This window comes from Pieris rapae, chromosome 4 (genome assembly GCF_905147795.1).
Source record: "Pieris rapae chromosome 4, ilPieRapa1.1, whole genome shotgun sequence".
Taxonomy (NCBI): Eukaryota; Metazoa; Arthropoda; class Insecta; order Lepidoptera; family Pieridae; genus Pieris; species Pieris rapae.
In genome coordinates this window covers 7,487,571-7,513,202 of record NC_059512.1, presented here as the reverse complement: position 1 = coordinate 7,513,202, position 25,632 = coordinate 7,487,571, and the positions used below count along the sequence as shown (strand labels likewise).

At 34.7% G+C, this 25,632-nt stretch overlaps 1 protein-coding gene across 6 annotated transcripts in view; it reads right to left on the bottom strand.

The window, feature by feature from the left end:
- Window positions 1-16,125, bottom strand: part of LOC111003014 (protein-L-histidine N-pros-methyltransferase) — a 64,005-nt gene extending 47,880 nt beyond the window's left edge. Inside the window, exons 1-3 of one of the 6 annotated variants that reach the window (XM_022273342.2) lie at window positions 16,012-16,101; window positions 15,453-15,525; window positions 14,498-14,701 (exon numbers count right to left, since the gene is read on the bottom strand). In XM_022273342.2, coding sequence (XP_022129034.2) covers window positions 14,498-14,701; window positions 15,453-15,515 — 267 coding nt within the window. In that variant the 5' untranslated portion in view covers window positions 15,516-15,525; window positions 16,012-16,101. Of the gene's footprint in view, window positions 1-14,497; window positions 14,702-14,839; window positions 15,032-15,452; window positions 15,526-16,011 lie in introns of those variants that run through there. The other 5 variants (XM_022273343.2, XM_022273344.2, XM_022273345.2 and 2 more) reach the window with 5 other exon arrangements.
- Window positions 16,126-25,632: the final 9,507 nt, after the last annotated feature.

The window sequence follows — 25,632 nt, the reverse complement described above, 5'->3', positions numbered from 1 at the left end:
TCAGGCGTTTTCAGGCCTGGTAATAGCCCTTCGATGAAGGAATATTCTAGAACGAATTTTCTAGGTGTGGGACAAGCACTGTTTGACACGCGAAAGAGAGAAAAGATAAGAACCTTCTCGAAGCTAGACTGAGAACTCTAGAACGCCGTACGACAAGCACGTAGCAGTGTGCGAAAGAGATAGCAAGTACGCGCGTTCTAGAATTAGGCGATCGCTACTCAGTAGCGCTCCCGCCTAGAAAGTTCTCGTAAACATCGGAAACATCGTTCGAGATTCTTCCCAGGGATATATAAGCGAGCCAAAACGCGACCACTCAGTTCAGTTTTGAATGCGATTCCAAGCGATAAACAGCGAAGAGAAAAAGTGCGAATAAGTGCGAACCAGTGATAAAGTACTGAGTGATTTGAGTGAACAGTGACAGTGTTTCATTGTGTGTGTTATTAGTGCTTTTCTGTGCGTAATTTCAAGATATTAGTGTAAACGAATTGCTCGTAGATTTTATTGAAATAAACCCTTGAATAATTCGACGGCGTTTTCTATCCGATCCCCTAGCTCGTAACATTTTGGTGTCAGAATTGGGGATAGAAAAATGCCAATTACTCCAAGGAAGAATCAAGAGGAGTTTGTGACAGCGTCTGCAGCAGATGCGGAGATGCAGACAAAGAAAACGGAGACTCTAATATCAAAGTTTGAAAACCTGGACAGTAGGTGTTCCGAACAGGAGAAACGCTTGTTTGATTTAGAAAGGGAGGTTCAGTGCCTTAAGATGTCTGGATTTGTGGAATCATCTGGAACGCTGGAAGCACCTACTTTTAATGGTTCTTCTTCTTGGGACGCCTACAAGGTACAGTTTGAGGCTTTATGCAAGATAAACGGTTGGAAAGATAATCAGGCTGTGGCTGCCCTTATGTTGGGATTGCGAGGTGAAGCCCTGGACGTGTTGGAAGTTATGACAGGAGATGTGACGCTAACGCGACTGCTGGATGCCCTGGAGTCACGTTATGGAGACTCACATTTAGAGCCAGTCTACAGGGCTCAATTACGGGAGAGAATGCAGCGACCAAGTGAGAGCTTGCAAGAATGGTGTCTGGAAATAGGGAAGCTGGTAAGGAAAGCTTACGCATCCTTACCAGATGTAGCAAACAAGATATTAGTGCAAACCTTCATAGATGGAATAAGAGATCGTGAAGTCAGGCTGAGAGTGAACCTTGGTCACCACAAGAACCTGAAGGACGCTCTAGCCCATGCGTTGGAGGTAGAGGCGATTCAGAAAGACCCTCGACCTTACCGCATTAGGGCTGTTACGGAAAGAGCTACTGGTCAACGTGGGCAACCTGTTACATCTGTGGGGAAGTAGGGCACATGAGGTTTTCGTGCCCTAAGAAAGACTTCCGAGGTGATGTAAAGGTTAGACGTGGAAATACCTTAGTCATCGACGGAGAAGTCAATGGAACTAAGTGTAATGTGACACTTGATACTGGAGCTTCACGAACATTAATCAGACACCAACTTCTGAAGACATTTTCTAGAAACCCTTCTAGAGGAATTGCACAGCTTGTTACAGCTACGGGTCAACGCATAGCCGATCGGGGAGAATGTATCGCGACCTTCAAGATTGGTGAACGTTTTTACAGACACAAGGTTGTTCTTGCCGACATAGTAGATGACTGTATAATCGGGTTAGACTTTATGAAGTTTTACAAATGTAAAATAGATCTGGAAAACGGGATCTTCAAGTGTGGAGAACAGGAAGTCTCTTTAAAAGGCAATTCTTCAAATTATGGTTATGACATCTGTAGAGTAATCGATGTGGACGGACAGGCCAGTAAACAACAAGAGTTGAACGCAGTTCGAACATTTCCGGATAACTATGAGGAAGCCTTGTCAATACATCTAGCAAAGGCAGAGGAACAATTAAAGAAATTTTCTGATATGTTATCGACCCATGAAAGAGAGCTAAGAAGGAGTTCAGATGATGCGTCTCAAAGGCCAAGTGAGAAAGTCACCAAACAGGACGGAAGGGATGATAACGTGAGGATGCTTAGAAGAGATACCATTCATTCAGATTTCGGTGGGAGATTGATGCAGATAGCACAGCAAAAGGATTGTGACATTAAACCAATTCTGGATTGGATGAAATCTTCAGCTGTCAAGCCACAATGGAGTAAAGTTGCATCTACAAGTAACACTACTAAGAATTACTGGGCTGAATGGGACAGTTTAGTTCTACATAATGGAGTGTTATGTCGCAAATTGAAAAATGCTCAAGGCGATCATTTGCAGTTAGTGGTGCCAAGATCCAAGGTTCGCGACATATTAGAAATGTGTCATGTTGAGTTGTCTAGTGGACATTTAGGAGTAAAAGGGACTCTTAGGAAAGTTAAAGAAATATTTTACTGGATTAATTATCGTGAAGATGTAGAAGACTGGATCAAGAAATGTAAAGCTTGTGCAGGCGATAAGGATTTGCAGACTCGGTCGCGATGGAAAAGGATAATGATGAAAGGAAGTGATGATGCTCGGGACGAGCATGTCTAAGGAGAGGGTAGTGTTACGAAGACGGGTCAACTGCAATGTTTTTAGATTTTTCCACTACTTAGAGAACTTTTCAGCAGGCTGAAATATGATTTATGACCGTTTCGGGAGAGGGTCAATCACATATTAGAAAATCGAAATTTACTTAATGTAGCCGTAGTTTTCAGGAGGCTGAAACATTTTTTCAGTCGGTTTCAGAACACGTAGAGACGAATGGTACACTTTTCAGCAGACCCGTTTTCAGGCGTTTTCAGGCCTGGTTATAGCCCTTCGATGAAGGAATATTCTAGAACGAATTTTCTAGGTGTGGGACAAGCACTGTTTGACACGCGAAAGAGATAAAAGATAAGAACCTTCTCGAAGCTAGACTGAGAACTCTAGAACGCCGTACGACAAGCACGTAGCAGTGTGCGAAAGAGATAGCAAGTACGCGCGTTCTAGAATTAGGCGATCGCTACTCAGTAGCGCTCCCGCCTAGAAAGTTCTCGTAAACATCGGAAACATCGTTCGAGATTCTTCCCAGGGATATATAAGCGAGCCAAAACGCGACCACTCAGTTCAGTTTTGAATGCGATTCCAAGCGATAAACAGCGAAGAGAAAAAGTGCGAATAAGTGCGAACCAGTGATAAAGTACTGAGTGATTTGAGTGAACAGTGACAGTGTTTCATTGTGTGTGTTATTAGTGCTTTTCTGTGCGTAATTTCAAGATATTAGTGTAAACGAATTCCTCGTAGATTTTATTGAAATAAACCCTTGAATAATTCGACGGCGTTTTCTATCTGATCCCCTAGCTCGTAACAATACATTGTTTTGATTTCTAACATCGTGTAACACTGGCCAATTTGAACACGTTAAATTACCGGTAAACAAGAAACCAATTAACTTAGATTCTAATATTATGCATTTAACTAAGAATCATGTATCTTTGGATTATATATTTTTATATATAAGTATATATATATTTTTTATTTAATATATATATTTTTAATGTTTACTACATCTACCTTTATATATAGGAAGGAAGGCTAACGTGTTATAATCCTACAAATATTTACGTTCAAAGTGACGGAGCTTTGAGATGTCTAGGTGTATTCTTAAGCCACTTTGGAATATCGTCTTAAGATATTATATTTAGGTCCTGCGAATCTTGTGTATTTTTCATTTATTTTTACCTTCGAAAGAAGGTAAAATGAATAAATTACAAAATGTAAAGACTGAATTTAAATCTGCTCTATCGCACGTCACTGCTTGAAATACAAGTGTTATAAAGTCAAACATATATTATGAAAACCGTTCTTTAAAACATTTTCGATTTAATCTCACTTTACATTTGGCCTTGACTGATCTCATGTTTTACAATACTACGCGTTAGTTTTACTATTTACTTAACTGTGATAACATAGCTGAAACGTCTCAGGTATTTATGTATTAAAAGGTTGCCAAAAGTTTTACAACAAAAGCAGAGTTGGTTCTCATCCTTGAGATCGCAGGCTATGTCAATGGACTTTCTGTCTATTACGAATCAACAATCGCTCGTAAGGTGAAGGAAAACAACGCAAAGGAACATGTCTCAGAGGCTGATCATACTACTTGTCTATGAAATAAAAAGTTCAAATAAACAGATGCAATCTGAGGCCAAGATCCCTATGGGGTTGTAGCGCCAATGGATTATTATTATTAATACAATCATCACTCCACATTTGCACCCACACACTCACTCATGGACTCAGGCGTGTTGATAGCGGTTGAAAAAAAAACAAAAATAAATAAAATAACATAAAATGCTTATGTAATTTTATAATAACATAAAAGTAAAATTTTTAAGGCATTTAGAATTAAGTTTGTTATGGAAGAGCTGGGAACCCTGATACAGGTATTTTATACTTAAAAGGGTTCCCAAATCTTACACACTTTTTTTATCTATAAACAAACAAACAAGTCCTTTTATAGGCAAACACACCATGATAAGTATAACTTCAACTAAAAGAATTAAACAAAGCGAGCAATATATAATTTATTAAATCTTGGAAACTAATAGGCGTCTATAGGCAGTCGTCAAAACAATAATATAAATTAATTGTTAAAGAAACCGAGGAGGCAGAGGCCTCGGTATGTCTACAGAGGAGCTATACGCCATGAATGCGTCGATGACACATTCCAGACGATGTGATGTTTTTGCGACATTAGGTTCACCCATTAGTTCAAATGCCCCAAACTTTATATTGCATTTTAATGTTCTATTAACATTAATTACATTCATTTAAGTATAGACAGGTAGACTGGCAAAAAGCTTGTCCAAAACGTCAATTCTATTCCGCCGTTAAGGTATATGTAGCGTAAATATTTGTAATTGTTTATTTCTTATTCCAAACGTATCAACTAAGAAACACTGTTGCCTGTATCGTTTTTTACCCAAGATTTATATTCCGTGGCTCTTAGGAAATAAAATAATCACGGCGGCGTTGATTTGCATACAATGGTAAAATAATTTTACGCGCGTTTCGCCGCGCTTAATTCTACTTTTTATACTTTCCGCGTCCTATCTATGAATCAAACGGAGTTAGGGTATTTAAGTGTAAAATGTTTTCGACGATCGCGTTTTATATTAATTTGAGACGTACGTCAAGAAAATCTGGATTGCAACATCGCGCCAGACTGTATGGCGTGGTCGGTTGGTTCACGCCGGTGCAAGCAGCCATCTTGGCGCCGGCGGCCGTGTGTAAACAGATCGGCATTTGTTCTTATACATATAGAAATTTACATTCACTGAGGTCCCTGCCTATCATAAATTCAGCGGACGGCTAGCAACAAAGGGTCCACGACTTTTCCCGCAAAAAGATCCTTAATCTGATTAAATCTCCATCGCAGGACGTCGGACCGTGAAAGATTAATGAATATTTGTGTGAGGATTCCCGGAGCAGCGGCACGTAGCTGTGTCATAATCATATTAGCTGCGACCAAAGGACGGCCGGGCACGCACAGGACCCACGGCCCAATGAGGGCAATACTATCGTGACACCTCACTTCTATTGAAACTTTACGATGTGACTACACGACATACACGTAAGTTTTCCACGTACAAGGTTCCATTGGTAATATTAGGATTTTATCCCAGTATAATATTTAGTTTTTAATATACTCAGTTAACCTTTAATTTTGTAAGGTACATCTAGTACTATAACAGACCTAGTGTAGAGCATAAAAAATAGCTACTGAAAATTAATATCACTTTGGAGATATTTGCGAAAAGAAACTAATTATTCCGAAACGTAATACACTAAAAGCATTATATATTCCGTATTTTTCTTACGTTGCCTTCTATAAATTAGGTTGAGATGTAAATAAATCAAGAAAATATATTAGTATATTTACTAAGCAGCAAAGGGAGCTCATTATACTTTTTAATAGCTCGATATCCACATTAAATTACATTTACAATAGAACAACGACACTAAAGCGTGTTAAAATAAGTGTTTTCAGTATGAATTATACATAGAAATGGGTTCTTGCATCTAATAAGTTCGATATACTTGAAACACATTATTCAATATAGGATTCCGTAATTATTTACAGATATGATAATATTATTGCTTTTATTGTACAGGAGTTCACTATGATTTTGGCAATTAAACGTAAACGTATGATAAAAACAATCCTGAGAAATATTTTACTTCTACTTTGCTAAACTCGAACAAATGTTTTGCTTCGGTTAACATAGGCGCCTGTAATAGTGGATTAAAGTCCTGTAAAAAACCCAGTAAGCAGTAAAAGAGGACGCTCACTAGAAACCTAGGAAGACGAAAGAACAGAAATAGTGGGGAAATTGAAAATTGAGAGACGGGTTGAAGAATTGGTATCCTTCACTCCTTGGAGGTCGTGCACTGGTATATAATATAGTAATAACATAAACTTAAATTAAACTTGAAAAAAGACTATTTTTAATACTTTTTGTTATAATTTCGGGTAAATAAAATTACTTACTATCAATTAAGCATAGATGTTGAATTGAGGTCAGATGAATCGCAATCTTGAATAAGCAATTGGTATTTGCATCAGCGTCAATAAACACAATCGTAAAAATCAATTGAAAGCCGAAAGAAATTAAACGTGAGAATGTATTGTTTCATGCGAGTGGGATCACAAAACGAAAATCGCCGAGTTAACCAGCTCGCAGCTCGTTTTCGACCTGCTTTTGCGAACATAAATTGCATTAAATAAAACGAATATTTACGACCGTGCATTGAAAAACTTGATTTAATATTTAAACAATATTAGTTAATCTGGAACAATACGTAATTATTTTTACGTCACGGACCAAGTCAAACGAGAAACGGCCGCATATATTTATAGCGTGGCGTATTTTAAAACAATCTTAAATCACTTCTGAATTTTTGGAGTCACATTTGCGGGATACATTCACGTACAGATTCTACATCATGGTTCAGACTGCCGATGTTATAAGAGGTCTAACATTTTTTTAGTTATGGTAATGCATGAATCTTGGTGCTATACTACTCAACTGTTTGTACCTACTTTATCGTACAAACGTTTCGATACCTTAAGAACTCAGTAGTAGGCAGCGTCTGTTTTCAGTAGTTTAATCTCGCATCCTTACATTCTTCGGACTTGTATCTCGGCGTAGTGATCAATCCATCCGCCTTGTAGTCCAGGGGAAGGTGGAAGGCACTAGACTGTGCGGATGGTCACCAACGCGTCGGACTGACCAGACCAGGCATGCGTAAGAGGTTGCAACGACTGCAAAATGTCGTGAAGCGCACATCTGCCCCTTCTAAATCTAATACCAATTCTACATAGGGATTACGGCCGCTCTACCAAGAGTGAACCGGATAAGATGTATTCTACTCAAAACCATCATGTCCAAATACTTCGGTAATATATCTTTTATATGCACGTGTGACTCTTTGCTACTCACTACTTAACTTACTTAGTACTACGAAACTGTACTATTTGAAATGCACAATAATATACTGCAGACTTTACTAACTACTCGTTAGATTCAACTTCTTTCTCGTTATTCAACCACCGCACATTGAGTGATGCGTTGGCATGCTGGTCAAAATGGTTATAGGATTTTAAGAGATCTTGGGGTTGGTGTTTACGTGATGGGTTAGTTCGCGTTAAAACTTGGTTCTGAATGCTTAATGCTTCCATAAATATCAAACTCGCTTGGCGCGAGAACATTACCAAGAAGTTAATTATTTAATGTTGCGGTGGCAATAAAGACGGCTTATCAAAGATTCAGGACAAACAACGCGTGCACCGTATTATCCGTAAGACATCATAACGGCCACCATCATCTTATAAAAAATTCATACTCATCTCACATTTCGGCGCCCCTCTTAATTTCGCGTCCTAGGTTCGTGTAAAAACTTCGGGTGCCTTTTTATGACTTTTACTGCGGTATAATTGGGAGGGGCGAGCGCTTATGTCCCTGAGGTGACATAAATACACCCCCCCATACGAAGCTTTCAACTACCCCCCGTTAATCTCATGTAAGTCTATACGATAAGGAAGCATTAAAGCTAAAGTTTAAATTTCCTGAAAGCGTTAGTCAACTGTCTTAGATGAAGTTAATTACAAAGCATCCAATAATAACGCAAGATAGCCCTATTTTAAATAAAACTTAACAAGAGTTTATCACAATATTTATGTGATTTTTGAAAAGTGTTTCAATTGATTTACTGGAGAAAAAGCCCAGTTTATAAAGATTGAATGGCTGTTTACTTACCATAAAATTGTTAGGATTGTTTTAAGCTTAAAATGAGGAATATTTGCGTATGCAAACCTATACGAAATTAATTTAAAGATTTATGAAATTTGACATTGTAATAGAAATATACATTCGATAAATACGTGACTCCGAAAGAGAGATGGGTTTTTAAAGTAACCACGAATATATTTCTGTAAACTAAAGGTAGGGGTGATACATGACACGTTATATATGACTTAATGTAATGCAAAGCATACGAAATAGGGTTGGTGTGTCCCAGGTGGGTGCGTCGCAAAAAGCTGTTGTATGTTTTTTGGACAGCCCCGAATATTTATATGTACTGTAATATTAAATAGTAATATACTGAAATAATCTTCACTATTTCCTTCAAACCATAAATAATGAATGAATTAATAATAATGAATAGTTTACAAAAGAGTTTAACAATAACATCTCTCAGCCTTTCAACTTTAGCTGGAAGTTTCAGATAATAAAGCAAACAAGGAAAATCGAGGCGTGTAATGGGAACGGAATATTTTCCGATAGTTTCCTATATCAAAGAAAACAACTTATACCTTCAATTCAGTCACCAAACGCGATTCCAATTTAGAAGGCAGAAGTGATGCGCGAGGCGCGGGTTCGGCGTGTGCATGTATTTGCAAATTCCGAATAGCTTTCAATATGTGGAGGCGCAACTTGCTCCCTCCTGTCGATCTCTTCCAATATCGCACTCAGAGACGTCACGAAGGCGACGCCATTATTCGACGCGACAATTGACAACAACCTAGGACGCCGCGCCGTATGATAGATGGGACGTAAAAAACATATCCGTAATTGAGATTTCTATTATAAAAATTGAAGACGACCGATCGGTTTTACCATGTTTGTTTACATAATGTGAGTGGTGCGCTATCGCATTTCGAAGCGGACGTCAATTTGTATATTGTCATTAAAGTCGATGCGGAAAGTTTGGGTGCGTTCATCCATCATAGTGACGTCCGATATCGCGCCTAATATGTATTGATTTGCCACTTAGCTCTTTCTTGAATCTTACCGCTCCACCCTTCCGTCCGGCGAAAGCTTAACGAGGTGTTTGTTTTGTATTCGTTAGAACCAACGTTTAAGGTTTATACGAATCGAAGGTTTTGTCATATAATTGTGTACGTAATATAAATGTAATTAGTAAGAGGCTATGTATTAACAGCAGGAGGAGGTCTTTTCCAAAAAAGGGCACACAGATACACTAGAAGAGGATTAAAATGGAAATTTGTTTAAATGTAAATATAAAATGTATCTGAAATGCTATAATAATAATAATAATTATTATTATGGCATGTTAATAAACAACTTTACGTGCGCAATCAGCTTTTGCTAAGGAAGGTTGAACAATATACTTTCTAATAACCCGTCTAAACTTAAAAACCATCTACTTCGAGAAATTATACATTTGTATAAAAGATATTTTCTTTCAATTACAAATTCAAACACTTTTTATTTCTTCTCGCAAACGACGGAACCTACGTGCAATAAAATAACAATTAAACGTATTAAATATTGAAGGAAAACGTATAATGTAATAACTCTAAATTTTCGTGAATTGCGAAGAAAAAGATTGCGTCACCAAGGTCCCCGTAGGGTGGGGGTGGGTGGCGAGAACAATGGTTTCGATTCTCACACGTGTGGAGGATTATTTGCATTCGGAAATAAAGAGAGGAATGATAAAAGAAAGGCGCGAGTGGGTTCCCGAGGCTGGTGTGGGAATCGGGAGGTGGGTAGCGCCTTCGAGGGGGCTCGTTACGCGAACAATGGAGAAATAATGTACAGATTGCAGTGAGCGATGCGCCGAAGACTCAGGTGTCTTAGCTGTGTGCGGACATCGTGTTTTATTGTCGATGTAAGTGTCAGACTACTCATCGATACTGTACAAATATAAAATTATTACATACTGTCATAATATTACGTTACCGTGCCTCAGTTAAAACTAACCTTTTCAAATACATTAAAATACCTAAAGAATCCTGACGAATTGTTTTTTATGTCAGTTCTTATAGTGTACTGGACTGCTCATATTTGGTCGTAAAAACCGATAGTCGTAACGATGACGTTGTTATGTATTAAGAACCTATACAATAGAGTTCAGCCGGGGCCTTTGATTTCGGTCAATATAACCGGTATGCTGTTATAAATGATGTCCCCGTAAACGGTTTTGACTGTACATTTTTGTCATACTTTTTTCAAAAAAGCACTACACCTTGCTTTTTCTGCACGTGAAGGTATAGTTATATATAAAATAAAAAATAAATCAGTGGCGCTACAAGCTTTTTAGGTCTGGCCTGAGATTAATAGAGAGAGAGAGAGGCAAGTATGTGATCAGCCTTCTGTGCCTGACACACCCCGCCAAATTTTGCGTCTACGGCAATCCGGTTCCACCACGGTCCACGATGTTTTCCTACACCGTTCAAGCGAATGTTAAAATGCGCACATGAAAGGTCCATTGGTGCTTAGCCGAAGATCGAACCTACGACCTCAGGGATCAGTCACACTCTGAAGCCACTAGGCAAACACTGCTCAATACACATGTACATCTAAATTGTAAATACTTGAAATTCGGGTGACCGTAATGGCAACTTATTTGGTTAAATATGAAATAAATAAAAATATGTTACTCATCGACTCACGCTTGTCTCTGACTGTCCATTCTAAATTTGAAATATTATCCCACACTAATAAGTGGTATTTAAAGAATAGAGATAATAGAGAAGTAATTACCACAGAAAAATATAGTAGGTTATACTGCAACTGTCATCCTTACCTACGATTCGTCAGAAGAACTCATTCGATACTGAATCTAATACAATATACCAATAATCGGACCCAGTGTCCCATTGTAACGTTGAGATATTAAGTGTGAATGATTTTAATACACGAGGCTGAATCGTTCAAAGATTGCCTTCATAGGAAGCGCAAGCAATCACAACACAATCACTCCATCCTCGCATGACACCGAAATCGTCCTCGTTCATAATAATAAAGTATAAATTAATCCATTTAGAACGGCCGGCACCGACCGACGATTAACGGAAGCGTCTACTTAACTAATTTAACCCGGGTGGTTTTAACAGAATGGATAGCAGTGATTACGGGTGACGGTGACAAGCGTGTGATCTGCACGTCATTTTGATACTCTGTATTTTTATCACCATAGAAATAATGTGTTCACACCATAGACAAATCTTAGACAAACCATAGACAATATTATGTTTACACCGCAGAATGTTTGATCACAAGTTGTGCACTGTTACGAATGTTTTATCGCTCTTACAATAGAATACAAAATTTATTGATAACTTAAAAATTTACTAAAGTCTGTATTGATACGTAGGTTATTAAATATTTTCGTCACTTCGACATCAATAAATTTTGAAGTCGAAAAGTTTTTTGAGACGTATTACGAAGAATCCGAATGCAAATCGCTTTAAGTTAATCCTATACAATCTGAAAAGTTCTATCGATTTCTTCAGAATACTATCATCAGACAAAAAGCATTCTTTATTTGCCCAAATCTCTCCGAATACATCTGTTCGTCATTCGTCATTTTTTCATAACCTTAAATTACAATTGTATTTGCGGAATTACACTTTGGTATATAGAGCGGATATTCATTTTTCTTGAGCAAACAAAACATGATATAAAAGTATAAATAGCTTATCCATTTAAAAAATTCCACAGATCAAAAATTAATTAAAAAATCACTATAAATTAACCCAAGCACTTAGTTATAAAAGCTGATACTGATTTATTATAGTGTGTAGGCGTCAGCCATGTAGCTTATTGGAATTTGGAAGCATTAAGTTATTATGTAGATTAGAAATTTTAAGAAATAATCATTGTTAACCAGCTCTAGTATTTCTTGTTTTTAAGTGTATGACTTACGACCAGATTCTATTATAACTTTAAAATCGTGTCTATTATATTTGATAAAAATAATGGTATACATTTATAATCCGATCAATATGTATATTTATCAAATTAAGCAAATTAATTTATTCGAATTTAATTTGAGAAGTAAGGATGCGATGTTAGATTGTATATTTTATTGCTATTAATTATTAATAATTTTCAATCTCCTTATAATAATTTAAATGATTAAAAGTTAAATAATGAAGAGGGCTGCTTTATAGCTACAGTGTAAAGGCGAACACATTACACAGTACATACTGTCGAATATGTAATCAAATATATTATATTCGAAAGCGAAAACTAAGGTGATGCCTAGATTTTGGACAGATATAAGATATTTATAATCTTACAAGCCGACATTTTAATAACATTGATCAAATAGAACAAAAGTATGTGGACGGAGCACTCGACAGAGATGAAAGTTAAAAGGGTCGGAGGGCGGGCGCTAGTGTGGGGAGGAGAGGGTTGAATGTCTTATTCCCTCCACAATTCAGAGGTATTTCATGTTTTTCATACGCAAATATATCCTCGTTACTTAGGCACACGTGAAACACTATTGCGTACGCGCTTAAGTTTTGTTCAGGGTTGTCGACCACTAAGGTACATTTTTCATAACACTAAGGATATTTCATAAAAACGTGTACTAGATATTAAAACCATTGTTAACATAGTTCCTTGTAAGTAAGGGCCAAAATGTTCAAAATTTTTAGATAAAAAAAATCATTACTTATTTTTATCTACTTTTTAAGAGTTCAAAGATTAAATATGATGTGGAATAAATAAAAAAATAAACTAATTAAGATTTTAAAATATGCTTATGTGTACAATGTTAATAAGCCAAATTTTGAATCAGTGCAAATTTCACATATGTATTAGTATTTATATAAACAATATTTATTACTATAATTATAAACAACATTAATTTCTCAGCCAGCTTTTCACATGTTATAGGTATTATAATTTAAAAGGTAGTGGGTAAGCAGTTAATATGTGAACAAAGTGACAGCCCTGTGCTTCTATACAAACACTATAAAAATTTGTATAAATCAACATAAGTAACATCAAGAGTTTTAGAATTCTTTTAATATATCTCTGAAAATATATTTTTTATTAAATCTTATGGAATTTGAATCTTCTACATATTAAAACATAAGAGCCAAAATTGAACAGTATATTGAATTCTTTTTATGCCATACCTATTACAAAAGTTGTACCAAGAAAAATATTATCACTTAAAGGCTCGATATTATATATAAACACTGTAAATTTACACCAAAGTAAGTTGCTCTTAATTGCATAAAAAAAGTTTTATTTTATGTCTTTTGTAACATTCGTTGTTATATTAAAAGTTGTCTTTAAGGTCAATGATATAAAAAACGCTGACAAGGTTTTTATCGTTATGTGTATTTTCCTACCATTTCCCACTGACAACTAAAACCAGTTGGTTAGGAGCCACATGATTGTATATTGTAGACTGACTTGAGAAACTCTATAATGTGTATGTTTATGTAGGGTAATATAGATTTAGTAGCAAAATAGTATCACAAATCATACCTATGAAACCCTCACCAGACATTGGTTCAAAAATTGTTGCTGCCAGCATTTTTGTAAAAACTAACTTAATGGGCTACATTATATACAACTATAGAAAACATTAGGTAAGAGTGCTATTATAGAATAATATGTGCAATAAGATGGTTTAAAATGGATTTATTGCTCTTTTTACAAAATTATATTTTAAAAGTATAAGCACTCAAAGTTTAAGTTTATATTTGTTAACAAACAATGTAGTAATGTGTAATTATAACAATGTATAATATTCATTTATATAATTCTAAAAATGACAATAAAAGGGTAACTTCTATTCAATGGACAAAAGGAATTGTTCTTTGTTTGTAGTTAAAATAGTGTTAATCTTATTTAGGTTAATAATATAATTCTTTATATTATAATATTACTTATACTATTTACTATTAAGATTATCTTTATTTTTTTGTTTTTTAGACAACACCGATTTAAGTAGTATAATTATGACAGCAATAAAGTTTTATCAAATATTTTTTATAAATGGTAAATATTATGGTTTATATATCAAATAAAGTGACCCCAATTAAATAAAATGCTTGGTTATTGATACTATTATTTTATTGTACCTACAAATATAACCAACACAGAATGACCTTCAAATTTTAAGCCTATAGTGGTCAGTTTTAAGAGACTAAATGACAAAGACTTATTTTTCATTAAATGCAACAAGGTTTAAGGCTTACCTCATTTTGATCAAATTCTTGCAGATATCTATCATTTCTATGTTTTTCATACATAGCGCGAGCCAAAGCACTTCTTGGTCTGTATAAACCATTCAATCCACTACTTGCCATCTCTTCATACCTAATTCTTCTTTCCAGGGGTAAATTTAACTCCCAATCAAGTAATTCAAAGTGCTCATGTTTTGGACAAACTTCTCTGTATTCCTTTACACAATAAGAGAAAGGATATCTTGTTAAACAATTTATTTTTCGTGTAACTTTCAATGATTCACAAAGAGTATGTATTAATAGTAACAGAAATAATTTACACATTTATATGTAAAGAAATTAGCACAACAATACCTACGAATAATAACCTCAAGATTAAATATTATCTGCCTTTTAAGATTTGATGTGTTTTAATTGTTTACTAGTAATATAAATTGAATACCATATTACACATTTTGATGATTATTTAAGAATAAAAGCAAAAAACATAAGATGTTGCACAATATGAAACACAAGTTCTAACTTCAAGTTTATTTTGATACGATTGCGAGTGACAGCTGTGCTACTAATGTCAATTGTCATACCGCAGCGCAGGCGTGAAAGGGATGTAAAAATATCATAATTTTTATTTTTAATATACAATCAGTTTTTATAATTTTTATTCCTATTTTAATGTGTATATATATATGGTGTTATTATTTATACGAGAGAATACAGCAAAGTAGAAAAAGGTAACGTAAACAGAAAGAACGTACGTCAAGTAGTAAATAATAATAATGTAAGTCTACGATTTTAATTTGAATTTATCCTAATCTGTTTCTTTTAACATGCAATATGCATCCAATATTTTAACTTCATACTGTATTTAACTTTCATGTCTGTTTCTACAGTATTGCTGTATCTGGCTGTTACCTAATAAATATGCGTTTCAGATATAAATAATATGTATCAGTTTAAAACTACTTACCCGTTCTTCTTTCTTTTCAAGGGCACCTTTTATTACAATTTCACGGAGAACTGCACTCATCATTTTGATATCACTAGATTGTCACAAGACAATTTAATTTTTGATCGTTGTGGAGAGAAGGATATTGTTTTGATTGGTCCTAAATAATTAATAAATGTTTTCGCGTTGGTAAAGTCCCAGTTTTAGTTCGACCTTGGCCGTAACCGTACATTCACTGTCTCAGTTTAACCGATCACTGCAGTAACCGTTAATGAAAATAAAGAAAAACTATTCGGTACAGAAGTTTAAAGTGAAGTTTAATTGCTTTTGGGTCAAGTCTGTAGCGGTAGACGTCAGTATTAATAATAATTACAGAAATATTATTTCAGGTTAAAAGTTCCTTTCAACGTAACTTAGTAACGTAGTTTTTACTATATAAAGTTTTACTGTATAACAAAAATACAGACGTCGGTATTAACTTATATTATAACAATTATTGATAAATCTAGTATACGTTGTTTCTTGTTATTCAAATTGTCACTAATTCGATATTATATTCTTAAAATATATGTTAACTTACAGATTTTTCTACATTTGGAATCTTGAGTTTATGAAAACTGTAGGGTGACCGCTTCGTTATTTCCATTTTTAAACCAAACAAGTCGACGAGTAACAACTTGAAGTGAGCCGCTTATAAGTACGATTATGATAGTAACATACATTTCATGAGATAATGATTAATACGATAAGAGATAATCAGCTTTAAAGTTGATAAGATTTTTTAGTCACGTATTTCGTTTCAATATTTCTCTACATTTTTCTTATAGTTACTAGAGACTCTTCCGTATGGACAACATACCACGACACTCGTAGCCAGCTTAGTGGATTTCCTATAGCGTATAGTGAAGATAATTACTGTAATCAATTGCTACACAGCAGGTTCAGGTGGAACTCTGTATCACCGCTTTATGGGGACGTAGGTACTATGGGTAGCAAATTATCAAGGGAAACTTTATACTCGGGACGGGTATAAGATAGCGCACGGGTAAAAGTTGACATTGATTCCTTAATTTTACTCAAGCTTTAAAGGAAGGATGGTCTTCACTGTGAGGATGCAAGAAATGCACACGTAATGGTCAACAGTTGGACTAGCCTATTCTCAGCAATAATCTGGAAGCCCGCCTACAGAGAAGCGGCAGGTTTCCAGGTTATCTATATCAAGACTAAATCTTTGATAGTATTACCACTCATCTTCTGTAGAATCGGTCCGCCTAACTCGACAAGTAAAATAGACATTAATTTGCTCTTATCGCGTGTATGAGATAAGCATTGTTACGTTTCAATTAAAAAGCTAAATCAAAATAATGCACAATTCAGTTCAATATGGTTTTCGATCACGCGCCGATCGCCCGAAGCGTTGGCCTCACGATGGATGCGCCGGCGCACGCGGGACATTTAAAATAATTACAAGCCAACGGAGAAACGTAACAGCCAGTGTTTTGAGACCATTACTTATTTTTAATTCCGAAAATACCTTAAAAGCACACTTAGAGTGTTGTTATGGTGACTAATAAGGCTCCAATATAATTTTCCCATTTCTCATTGTATGTTAGATATATCTTTATATGGCGGTTTGTTATTGACGTTTTAGTATTTTTTAAATATCGAAAAGAAAGTTTTTAAATGACGGCACTTGGTATATTATTAAAGGTCTTATTATATAGACAGAGACCTGCATTTGAACTCTGTAACTTTCAATGGCAATGGTGATTGCGATCCTAGGTTCAAAGTTGCTTTTTTGCACCGCGACATTCCAAAGTTGCGACATCAGTGCTGTATTGTGTTACTTCTAAACTGAAAAACAGTATGGGTATCGCTATCGGTAGTTATAGAGTACCAACGCTGTACGAAGAGAGGTTCATCGATTCTGCTTTTAAATTAAACGTTGTTCAAAGCAAATGTGTGCGCTGTTGTTGCCGTAAGGCATACTAATTATTGTATAATTGTACAATATCGTTTTATCTTAGGAGCAAGGTGTTTTTAAAACAAAAGCAAGCGGTCAGTTTAATTTAAATCCGTGCTTGTAGTTTTTGCACCCTCAACCGCATTCTCACAGCGGCGAGACTTGATGCACTTCAGTTCTGATTGGATCATTACCGAGTTCATCATACCCCGTGCGATCCTCGGGCTACGAGGGAGATAGACTGACTACCAAGTACCAAAGAGAAAGAGACGCAGCACGAGCACATCACCCAAGAATTATTTCATATCATGATTATTGGAACTTTATTGCACTCCGTAACTAACAATTGACATTAGGAAATGCAATTTTATATTGATTTCGTAATCTCGCCGGTCGTTTATTTTTATCAAAGCAAATCTTTCTATGATTTGCGGCTAACCATCGTGCAGGTTGGTTATTGTTCAGACAATGTCATTAAAAGCTCGATGGGGATTAAGCGAGCTTAAGTTTTCACGTAGCGCGGCAGGAAATAACTTTAACCGTCACTAAGGGTGAGAAGAAACCGAGAAATTATCTTTTCGACTTTCGTAACCGCTAAACGGGCCAATTACACCATACAATTTGAATTATTGAGATATCAAAAAGTAATGATTTTTCACACCGGCCGGAAGGTGTCGTAGAGATCACGTAGGCTGCCTATCAGTGATTTCGGCATGATTATAATCATCACGTTTCTAATAAAGTTCCTCAGCTGGACATCGACTCGGTGCAACCGCATTTATTGTTGTTAAAAGCTGATTTTTTGTTAATAAACTGTATACAAAATGCTTGTTACGGCAAATATTATCTGTATCCTGTTCACTAAACTTCTATTGTATCAGTCATTTTATTCAAAGGTTAATAAGGCAGCACAAGTAATCTTAGATAAAAAATTAAAATAAATCAGTGGCGCTACAACCTCTTTAGGTCTTGGCCTCAGATTTCTGAAACTGTTTCATAATCATTTTTAAATCTAATAGACAAATAGCCGATCAGTAGATATTAATCATATCAATGAGAGTCGCACTCTGAAGCCACTAGGCCAACACTGCTTAATTATCGTTATCCTAGATAATTTGTTAATTGTCATTATTTTATTGAGGGAATGATAACCCAGTACAATGAGTCTTGGCCTCAGATTACATCCTTTTAAAAATTGTTTTATAGAAAAATAGGTGATAAGAGATGGTTCTTACAAAATATTTTTCCTCATCACACGATGTTAATTGCGTCTATAGACTAACATTTACTCTGGTTCTACAATTTTGAAAATAGAACTTAAATTATGTATATTAAATGTCTGTAATTTGTGGTTTGCAATTGAAATCTATAATTCGATTTCTACTATAGACGAATAGTGCTGATGGAAATGAATTAAATTTAATTCGAATAATTGAAGTCGATTACAAGACAAAGGGTTGAGTAAAGGATTCAATTTTGTACGTGATGAGATGCTTCATATCATTCGATGCTTGGCTACACCATGAAGTATTTTAAATAGTGTGTACTGATGGGAACTTCTTGTATAAAATTGCGGTAAAAATAAATTGTACTTGAGGTATTCTAATACAGCTACTATTGTGTGCGATTTTGATGTTTTAAAACTAATGTTTTCGGATGTCATCAAAATAAAATTAAATAAATTAATTAAAATAAATTGATTAAATAATAAATAAACTGCACAATTTAATTATGCAATCCTTTTTCAACCTTTTTAAATTAAAAACAATTATACTAATTAGTTGATAAATAGGTTAAAGGTATCATCATAATACCGCCTTCTTAAATCAGTGACGTTGTAACATTTTAGGCCCGGGCCTCAGATTAATTAGTTTCATGATCATTTGTCAATCTAATAGGCGTATATAGGTAGTGATCAGCCTTCTGTGCGTCACACACACCGTCCACTTTTAGGGTCTAGGGCATGCCGGATTCCTTACGATGTTTTCCTTCATTGTTCGAGCGAACGTTAAATGCACATAGAAAGTCCATTGGTGCACAGCCGGGGTTTGAACCTACGACCTCAGGGATGAGAGACGCACGCTGAAGCCACCAGGCTGTGTTTACCTAATATAAATTATTTATATATATTATTTTTTTAACAGAATATTTTAAAAGGATAATATTTACCAATTAAAATTTAAAAAGTTACCAAGACTGATGAACACCAATATATATGATAAATAGTATCTATGTACATATTAAGAAAGAAAATGTACTAAGAATAAGCTTGTTGAGGTGTGCGTGGGAATGTGTAACGTGTGGGGGTGTTTAAGTGTGTGTGTTTATTAAATATAATAGCGAGCATACTACGTCAAAATTGATTCCCGACCATGGAATAATTGTCTGAATTAGAACCTTGGTTAACGTCTTGATTCTAAGCTGAAACAAATTGGTTTTGGTTAGACGTGGTCGCTATGTAATATAACTCCGAATACCCAAACAATAGAAATGAGAAATATTATTTTCTTTAGTATTGTGAGGTTAATATCAGCATATTTTAATGCAAGTTTAACAGGATTGAGAATATAATAAAGGCTTGGAATCATATCTCATTACTTAAGTTAAACCGCAACGGTTGTAGACAGCCTGAAGCAGATGTTCAACTGGCAAAAATGTATTAAGGTACTGTAAACACAAGCAAAATTGTACCCTACATCATTTTAATAAAGTTTTAAATCGAGAGGTATTTTAATCTGTAAGTTCAGTGAATTAATACAGAGGCTTCGTTAGAGGCTCCATAATTAAAAAGCGAAATGACGTCTGCGCGTGAACGCGCTGAAAGTTAAGTGTGAGTGATGCGCAGGCGTCGTTTCTTACTTTTTTATGTTAAATATGACTTGCGATATTGAAAAATGTATACTTTTTTTAAACAAGCAGGAGTTATATTTTAAAATGTGTTATGTCCAATGAAAGCGATGTGATCAAATGTTGTATTTTGTCTAAGAAAGCTTACCACATTACTTGAGTAGCGATTTTATATAATTAGTTAATATTATATTGGCTGACATTTGTAGATACTTCTTAAGACACTGACGTCATACGTAATCCTATGACGAATCGCACATTAAAATTATAAAAGTATCTATATCTTTGAAATCTATTATATATAAAAGTTACGTAAGTATCTTCCCTTTGATCCCTTGCGCCTGCAAACATTTGTTAAACTAGGATACGATCCAGAAATCTTTCTTATTTATAAACGAGTCACCTGCACGTTAATTTGTATTTGTATTGTCTGTAATGGCCTGAATATTAATTCAAATTGACTTGACTCAAAAAGTCTTTATTAAGCATTTTATTAAGCTTTATGGCAAGGTATGCTGATTAATTAAGCCTACATTTCCTCAGATTAACCTGCCGGCACTTATTTACTATCACAACGCGTAGCATAATTGCAATAATCACCACATATTTCCTTCCAACGCGTCGAGATTACTAAAACAAATTGCGGCGAATTCCTCTCGGATCATCGTACGGGAATAATTAAGGTCCAGTAATTATGGACGGTTAAATGCAAATGTCCCAGGGCCGATGTCTGAGCGCATTTTAGGGCATTGGCCTACCTTGAGGACCTTAAAAATATCCACAGTGCACACTGTAAAACACATAAAGCTTAAATTAGTTCCTACTTCATAATTAAATGCTTCATAAAAATCATTCAGACGTCCTACCCCAGGCTCTGTGTCGCCCCGAGTGTCTTTCATATAAATTATATTCATATTGGTTAAGATTTACACCTTTGTTCTCATGCCGTTAAAAAGGATGAGGCATTATATATTAATACACGTAATAGTTGTGTGCAAGCATGACATGACACTGTAGAACTCTGCATCTTCTACAGCATTTACGATAAAGAGTGTTCAGATGAGTTGTTAGGTTTAATAGCTGACATTCATCATCGGACATCGATCGACAGCCAGTTTGCCTCCTGTTACATAAAAAAAACAGTATATTAACCACCAGCAATAAAAAGGAACTATACTTTTATACCTAACATTCCCACAGTTTATGCACTATGAGGCTATTCGGCTGATTTTACATGGGCATAATTTAGGATTATAATGACCTCAATGGCTGTTGTAGTATGCCCACTGTATACATAGCGCTAGCAAGTGAGATATTATAGGATTAATTTTGCTCGCATGATTTTTTACAATGAAGCCCCATAATACATGACTACGACAGCTAAACTAAACATGCCTGCGTTATGTGCACTTTATGACGTATTCGCTACTGAACTATATATATATATAGTATATACTCATAACTTTTAGATCTATTTGCTAGTTGAGGATAAATTTGTGAAAGGGACCTCAACCGATTAAACCACTGGCCGGCTCGAAGGCACTGAATAAGATCCGAGCAGTTTTACTAGTCTTCTGAAATACTATACCATCATGTATAGGTATGTTGTCCCACTGATTGTAGGCGCAGATTCTGGTCTACATATTATTTCATTTATTTCTTTATGTAATTATTATCTATGATATGACGGGAATTTCATTCTTAATTTCAATAAAAACTACCCACCTTTTTTGGAAATACCTTCAAATTTTTCACATACCTATTTCGAGATTTATAATCGCATTTAACTCCGCGTGAAGTCGAAGAAATTACCTGACAATGAAAATATACCTTTAAAATTTCCGTAAAAATTGCGCTGTTAAAGGAAAATGTGCAATTTTCGCAGACAATTTACATTGACATGGTGGGAACTGCAACTTTCACGAATGCTTGCTGTCTAATCAATTTTTTACAGTTAATAATATCATTTCGAAAACCAATTTTGATACTCGTGATTTTTTTTAATTATTTAAGAAGTTAATACATAAATATCATGAACGTACTGCTACCGCACCTACGGAACAAAAGTACATGTTTATTAGCTGTAATAAATTTAATATATAAAGATTTAAATCTATTTAAACAGTTATATCATCATTGCTCTTACCAAAACAATTTATCGAATAAAACCTGCAAAAAGGTACTTTAGCTGAACAGTAATCTAATAACAGTTTAAATTATACCAATCTATTAGGTTAACAAGTATCAAAAAAGTTCGAATAAATTGCATTTAACGTCAAACATTTTGACTGTAATTTAAAATGACACGACATTACACGTTGCCGGTTTAACGTCATGAACGTGAAATGTCATTACTTTTTTGTTTCTGTCAACAAAGATAGCAAATCCAGCCGTGATTTAATACAAATTATTATTAGACAACATAAATAACGTTGTATGGGGTCAGGCTGGCGGAGGCTTCTTAATAAGTAATAAAGGGGTCATCTTTTATACAGAAGACGGAATTAACCGTGGGCATATGGTGCTGTATTGGACAGGGATTACAACAGTTTGGAAAAGAATATGAGCATTGATTTATGGGTGTTTTTTCTATGAAATAATATAACTACACGCTTATATACGCGACTGCGATATTTTTATGCAATACTTTTAAATTAAATTACAGTAAGTTGTGTATTTACAACTAATTCTTTAAATTTTTATTGTAACCATACGTTATTTATGTATGCTCTAATGATTTGTATATTATCAACCATTAAATACCGAAACAACGATGCTAAGTAGTGAACAACAACCTATATAGTTAACGACTGATTCCAAGAACCATGATTTGGCAAAAGGCTTTTTTTGTAAGATTTTTCTACTAAATTACATAGTTCTAGAAAGCTATGTCACTGTTACCACTTAGTAAAGTACTCTAAGTACCTACCACAATTATCTGTAAACAATGAATACAGTCAAATCATCGATGCGAACGTTTTAAAGAAACAAAATTTCGATTTTAGTTTTAAAACAGGACCAAATTCTATTTATCTTGGCGCGGAAATAATTTTGATAGCCTCAAAGCTGAAAGGGTTGGCTTATACAAGCGCGGGCGGCCGAGAGCGGCGTAATTCCTACAAAGCTCGCGCAGATCCCATTACAGTGCTAATCGGCAGAGTGCCGGCCGCGCTTTAAATATCACTTTATGCGTATTTATCGAACCGTAAATAACAACTCTATGAAAATATAAATGTTTCCTTTTTTTCCTATCGTTTTTTTCCGTTTTTTATAGAGTCAAAAGCTCGAACAGACCACTTGCGCATTATGGAATTGCGAGAACTCCATTTGAATTGTGTTTGTGAGTGGCTTAACTTTCACGCACGCCGTAGAAATTTATACCTTGTGTTCTGGTACTTCGTTATATTTTTGCCTATCGCGTTTACTTTATACGTTGTTTTGGAATTTACGTCAACAGTGAGCGTAGAAATGAGATATTTTGGCAGTATTACGCAAATTGGATAGCTTTCAACACTCAACGGAGTAGGTTTCGAAGTTTCGCGGGGAAAATTGAATTAAAAATATTATAAGATATGAATATGTATGGAGGGCGTAATGACGCTGGGTTGCAGTGGTTTGTGGCTCACTTCTGTTACAAATTGCAAATTGCAACTGCACTGCCGAACTGAATTGAATTGCCTAACTCTAAGCTAGTTATTTGGAGTTTTCTAGTTAGGTATATTTACATACAACGCGTCTACTTAAATGTCTAGGAATATTTCTTGATCGGAAGAATTATTATGCAGTTATAAAGACCTATATACTCATATGTTTCTTTGAAGAGAACAAAAATACATGTACTAGTAATTAATATAACCATTAATGTTTAACCGTTATATTCTGAATATGAAATACATTTTACAAAAGACAGTTTGTGCACTATGAGTGCGGCCAAATAATAATAATAATAATATAACTAGTAATTATACAATTATATATTGTGATATTTAATTATTTTCCTTACTATGAATTAATAGAAGATAAAATCATTACTTTGTTATCTTTGATTTGTACTCTTAATCGAAGTGTTTCTAAATATTACTACAATAATTACTTTAATTAATTGGAGCAAATATTATTGAATTTCTAGGTAGACGAATTAGCAGGTTCCAAGTATTTTTTTACGCAGATAAATAAAAAACATTAGTAGCGAAGGTTATTAATTAATAATTACCCGCTACAGTTTTTGCTTCTGAGATGAGGTTTAGGCTGTAATTATTTTAATAGCAGGTTACAATAATTTTTAGCGTGGTATTAATAAGGAAGTTCCTATTCATACAAACGAATATATGTAACAAATATGGGTGATAATTGAACCTCCATAGTTTTGTTTGAAAAAAACATTAAAATATTTTAATTACCAATAACCTTCACTTGTCTAACTTAATTAGGTGAGTAGTAGTAGTACATATTTTTGGGTAAGTGGGTGGGAAGTCTGACTACCCAGTCGTCTATAAAGGAGGCCTTCTCACACACACACGAACACAGAAATGTGTGTAGACTCAATGTAGTAGATAGACCTTTGTCTAAACATGATTTAGTAAAACATATTTTAATCATAATATTTATTATTTAATAACCAACGAAAGTTTCATATTTGTTACTGGTATAATAGAAAATTGGTTTCATAAGATCTAGAATAATTACAATAAAATTTTCACGACCTTTTATTTATCGTTACTCTATACTTTTAATGAAATGTCACAGCTGTTTTAATTTTTTTTTGCTTTTTACTAATCTGTTACCACTACTGAGGTTTTGACAGGCATATTATTATTTTCACTGATTATTCTGTTATTTGTTTCTTTAGGAATCAATACCTTTAAGCCCATCAGCGTTACCGATAAGTTAAGATACTATTTGTAATCACGCCTTAGACACACAATCGCTATTGTCTGTGTCTATTTAAATGTCCACTTTGATATTTGTATGGGAAATGTATGAATTCCCATTATTAATATTTTCAATACGATGTTGTTTTATGTGCAAATAGTATTTAAATTATAGATAGATTGCGTACATTACCTTGGATGTCAGTTAATAAAATTATAAAAATACCTATCAAGTTGTTTTAATACCTTAAATGTCAATTAATTGCGAGCAGCTCGATGGTGTCAAAGAGAAGAGACAGAAGATATAGATATTTGAATTAAGAACAGTCTTGTTCATTGAGGTTTTAGCTCATAAGAAAAATATGAGTTCAAATTAATTGATTTTATAATTTATCAAAACTCATGAATAATTTAAATAATCACATAGTCAATTTAAAAACAAATATGACGAAATCAAATTCGAATGAGTAATCCTTAACAAAAAATCTAAACCATCTCGAAAAAACGTCGTCAGCAATTT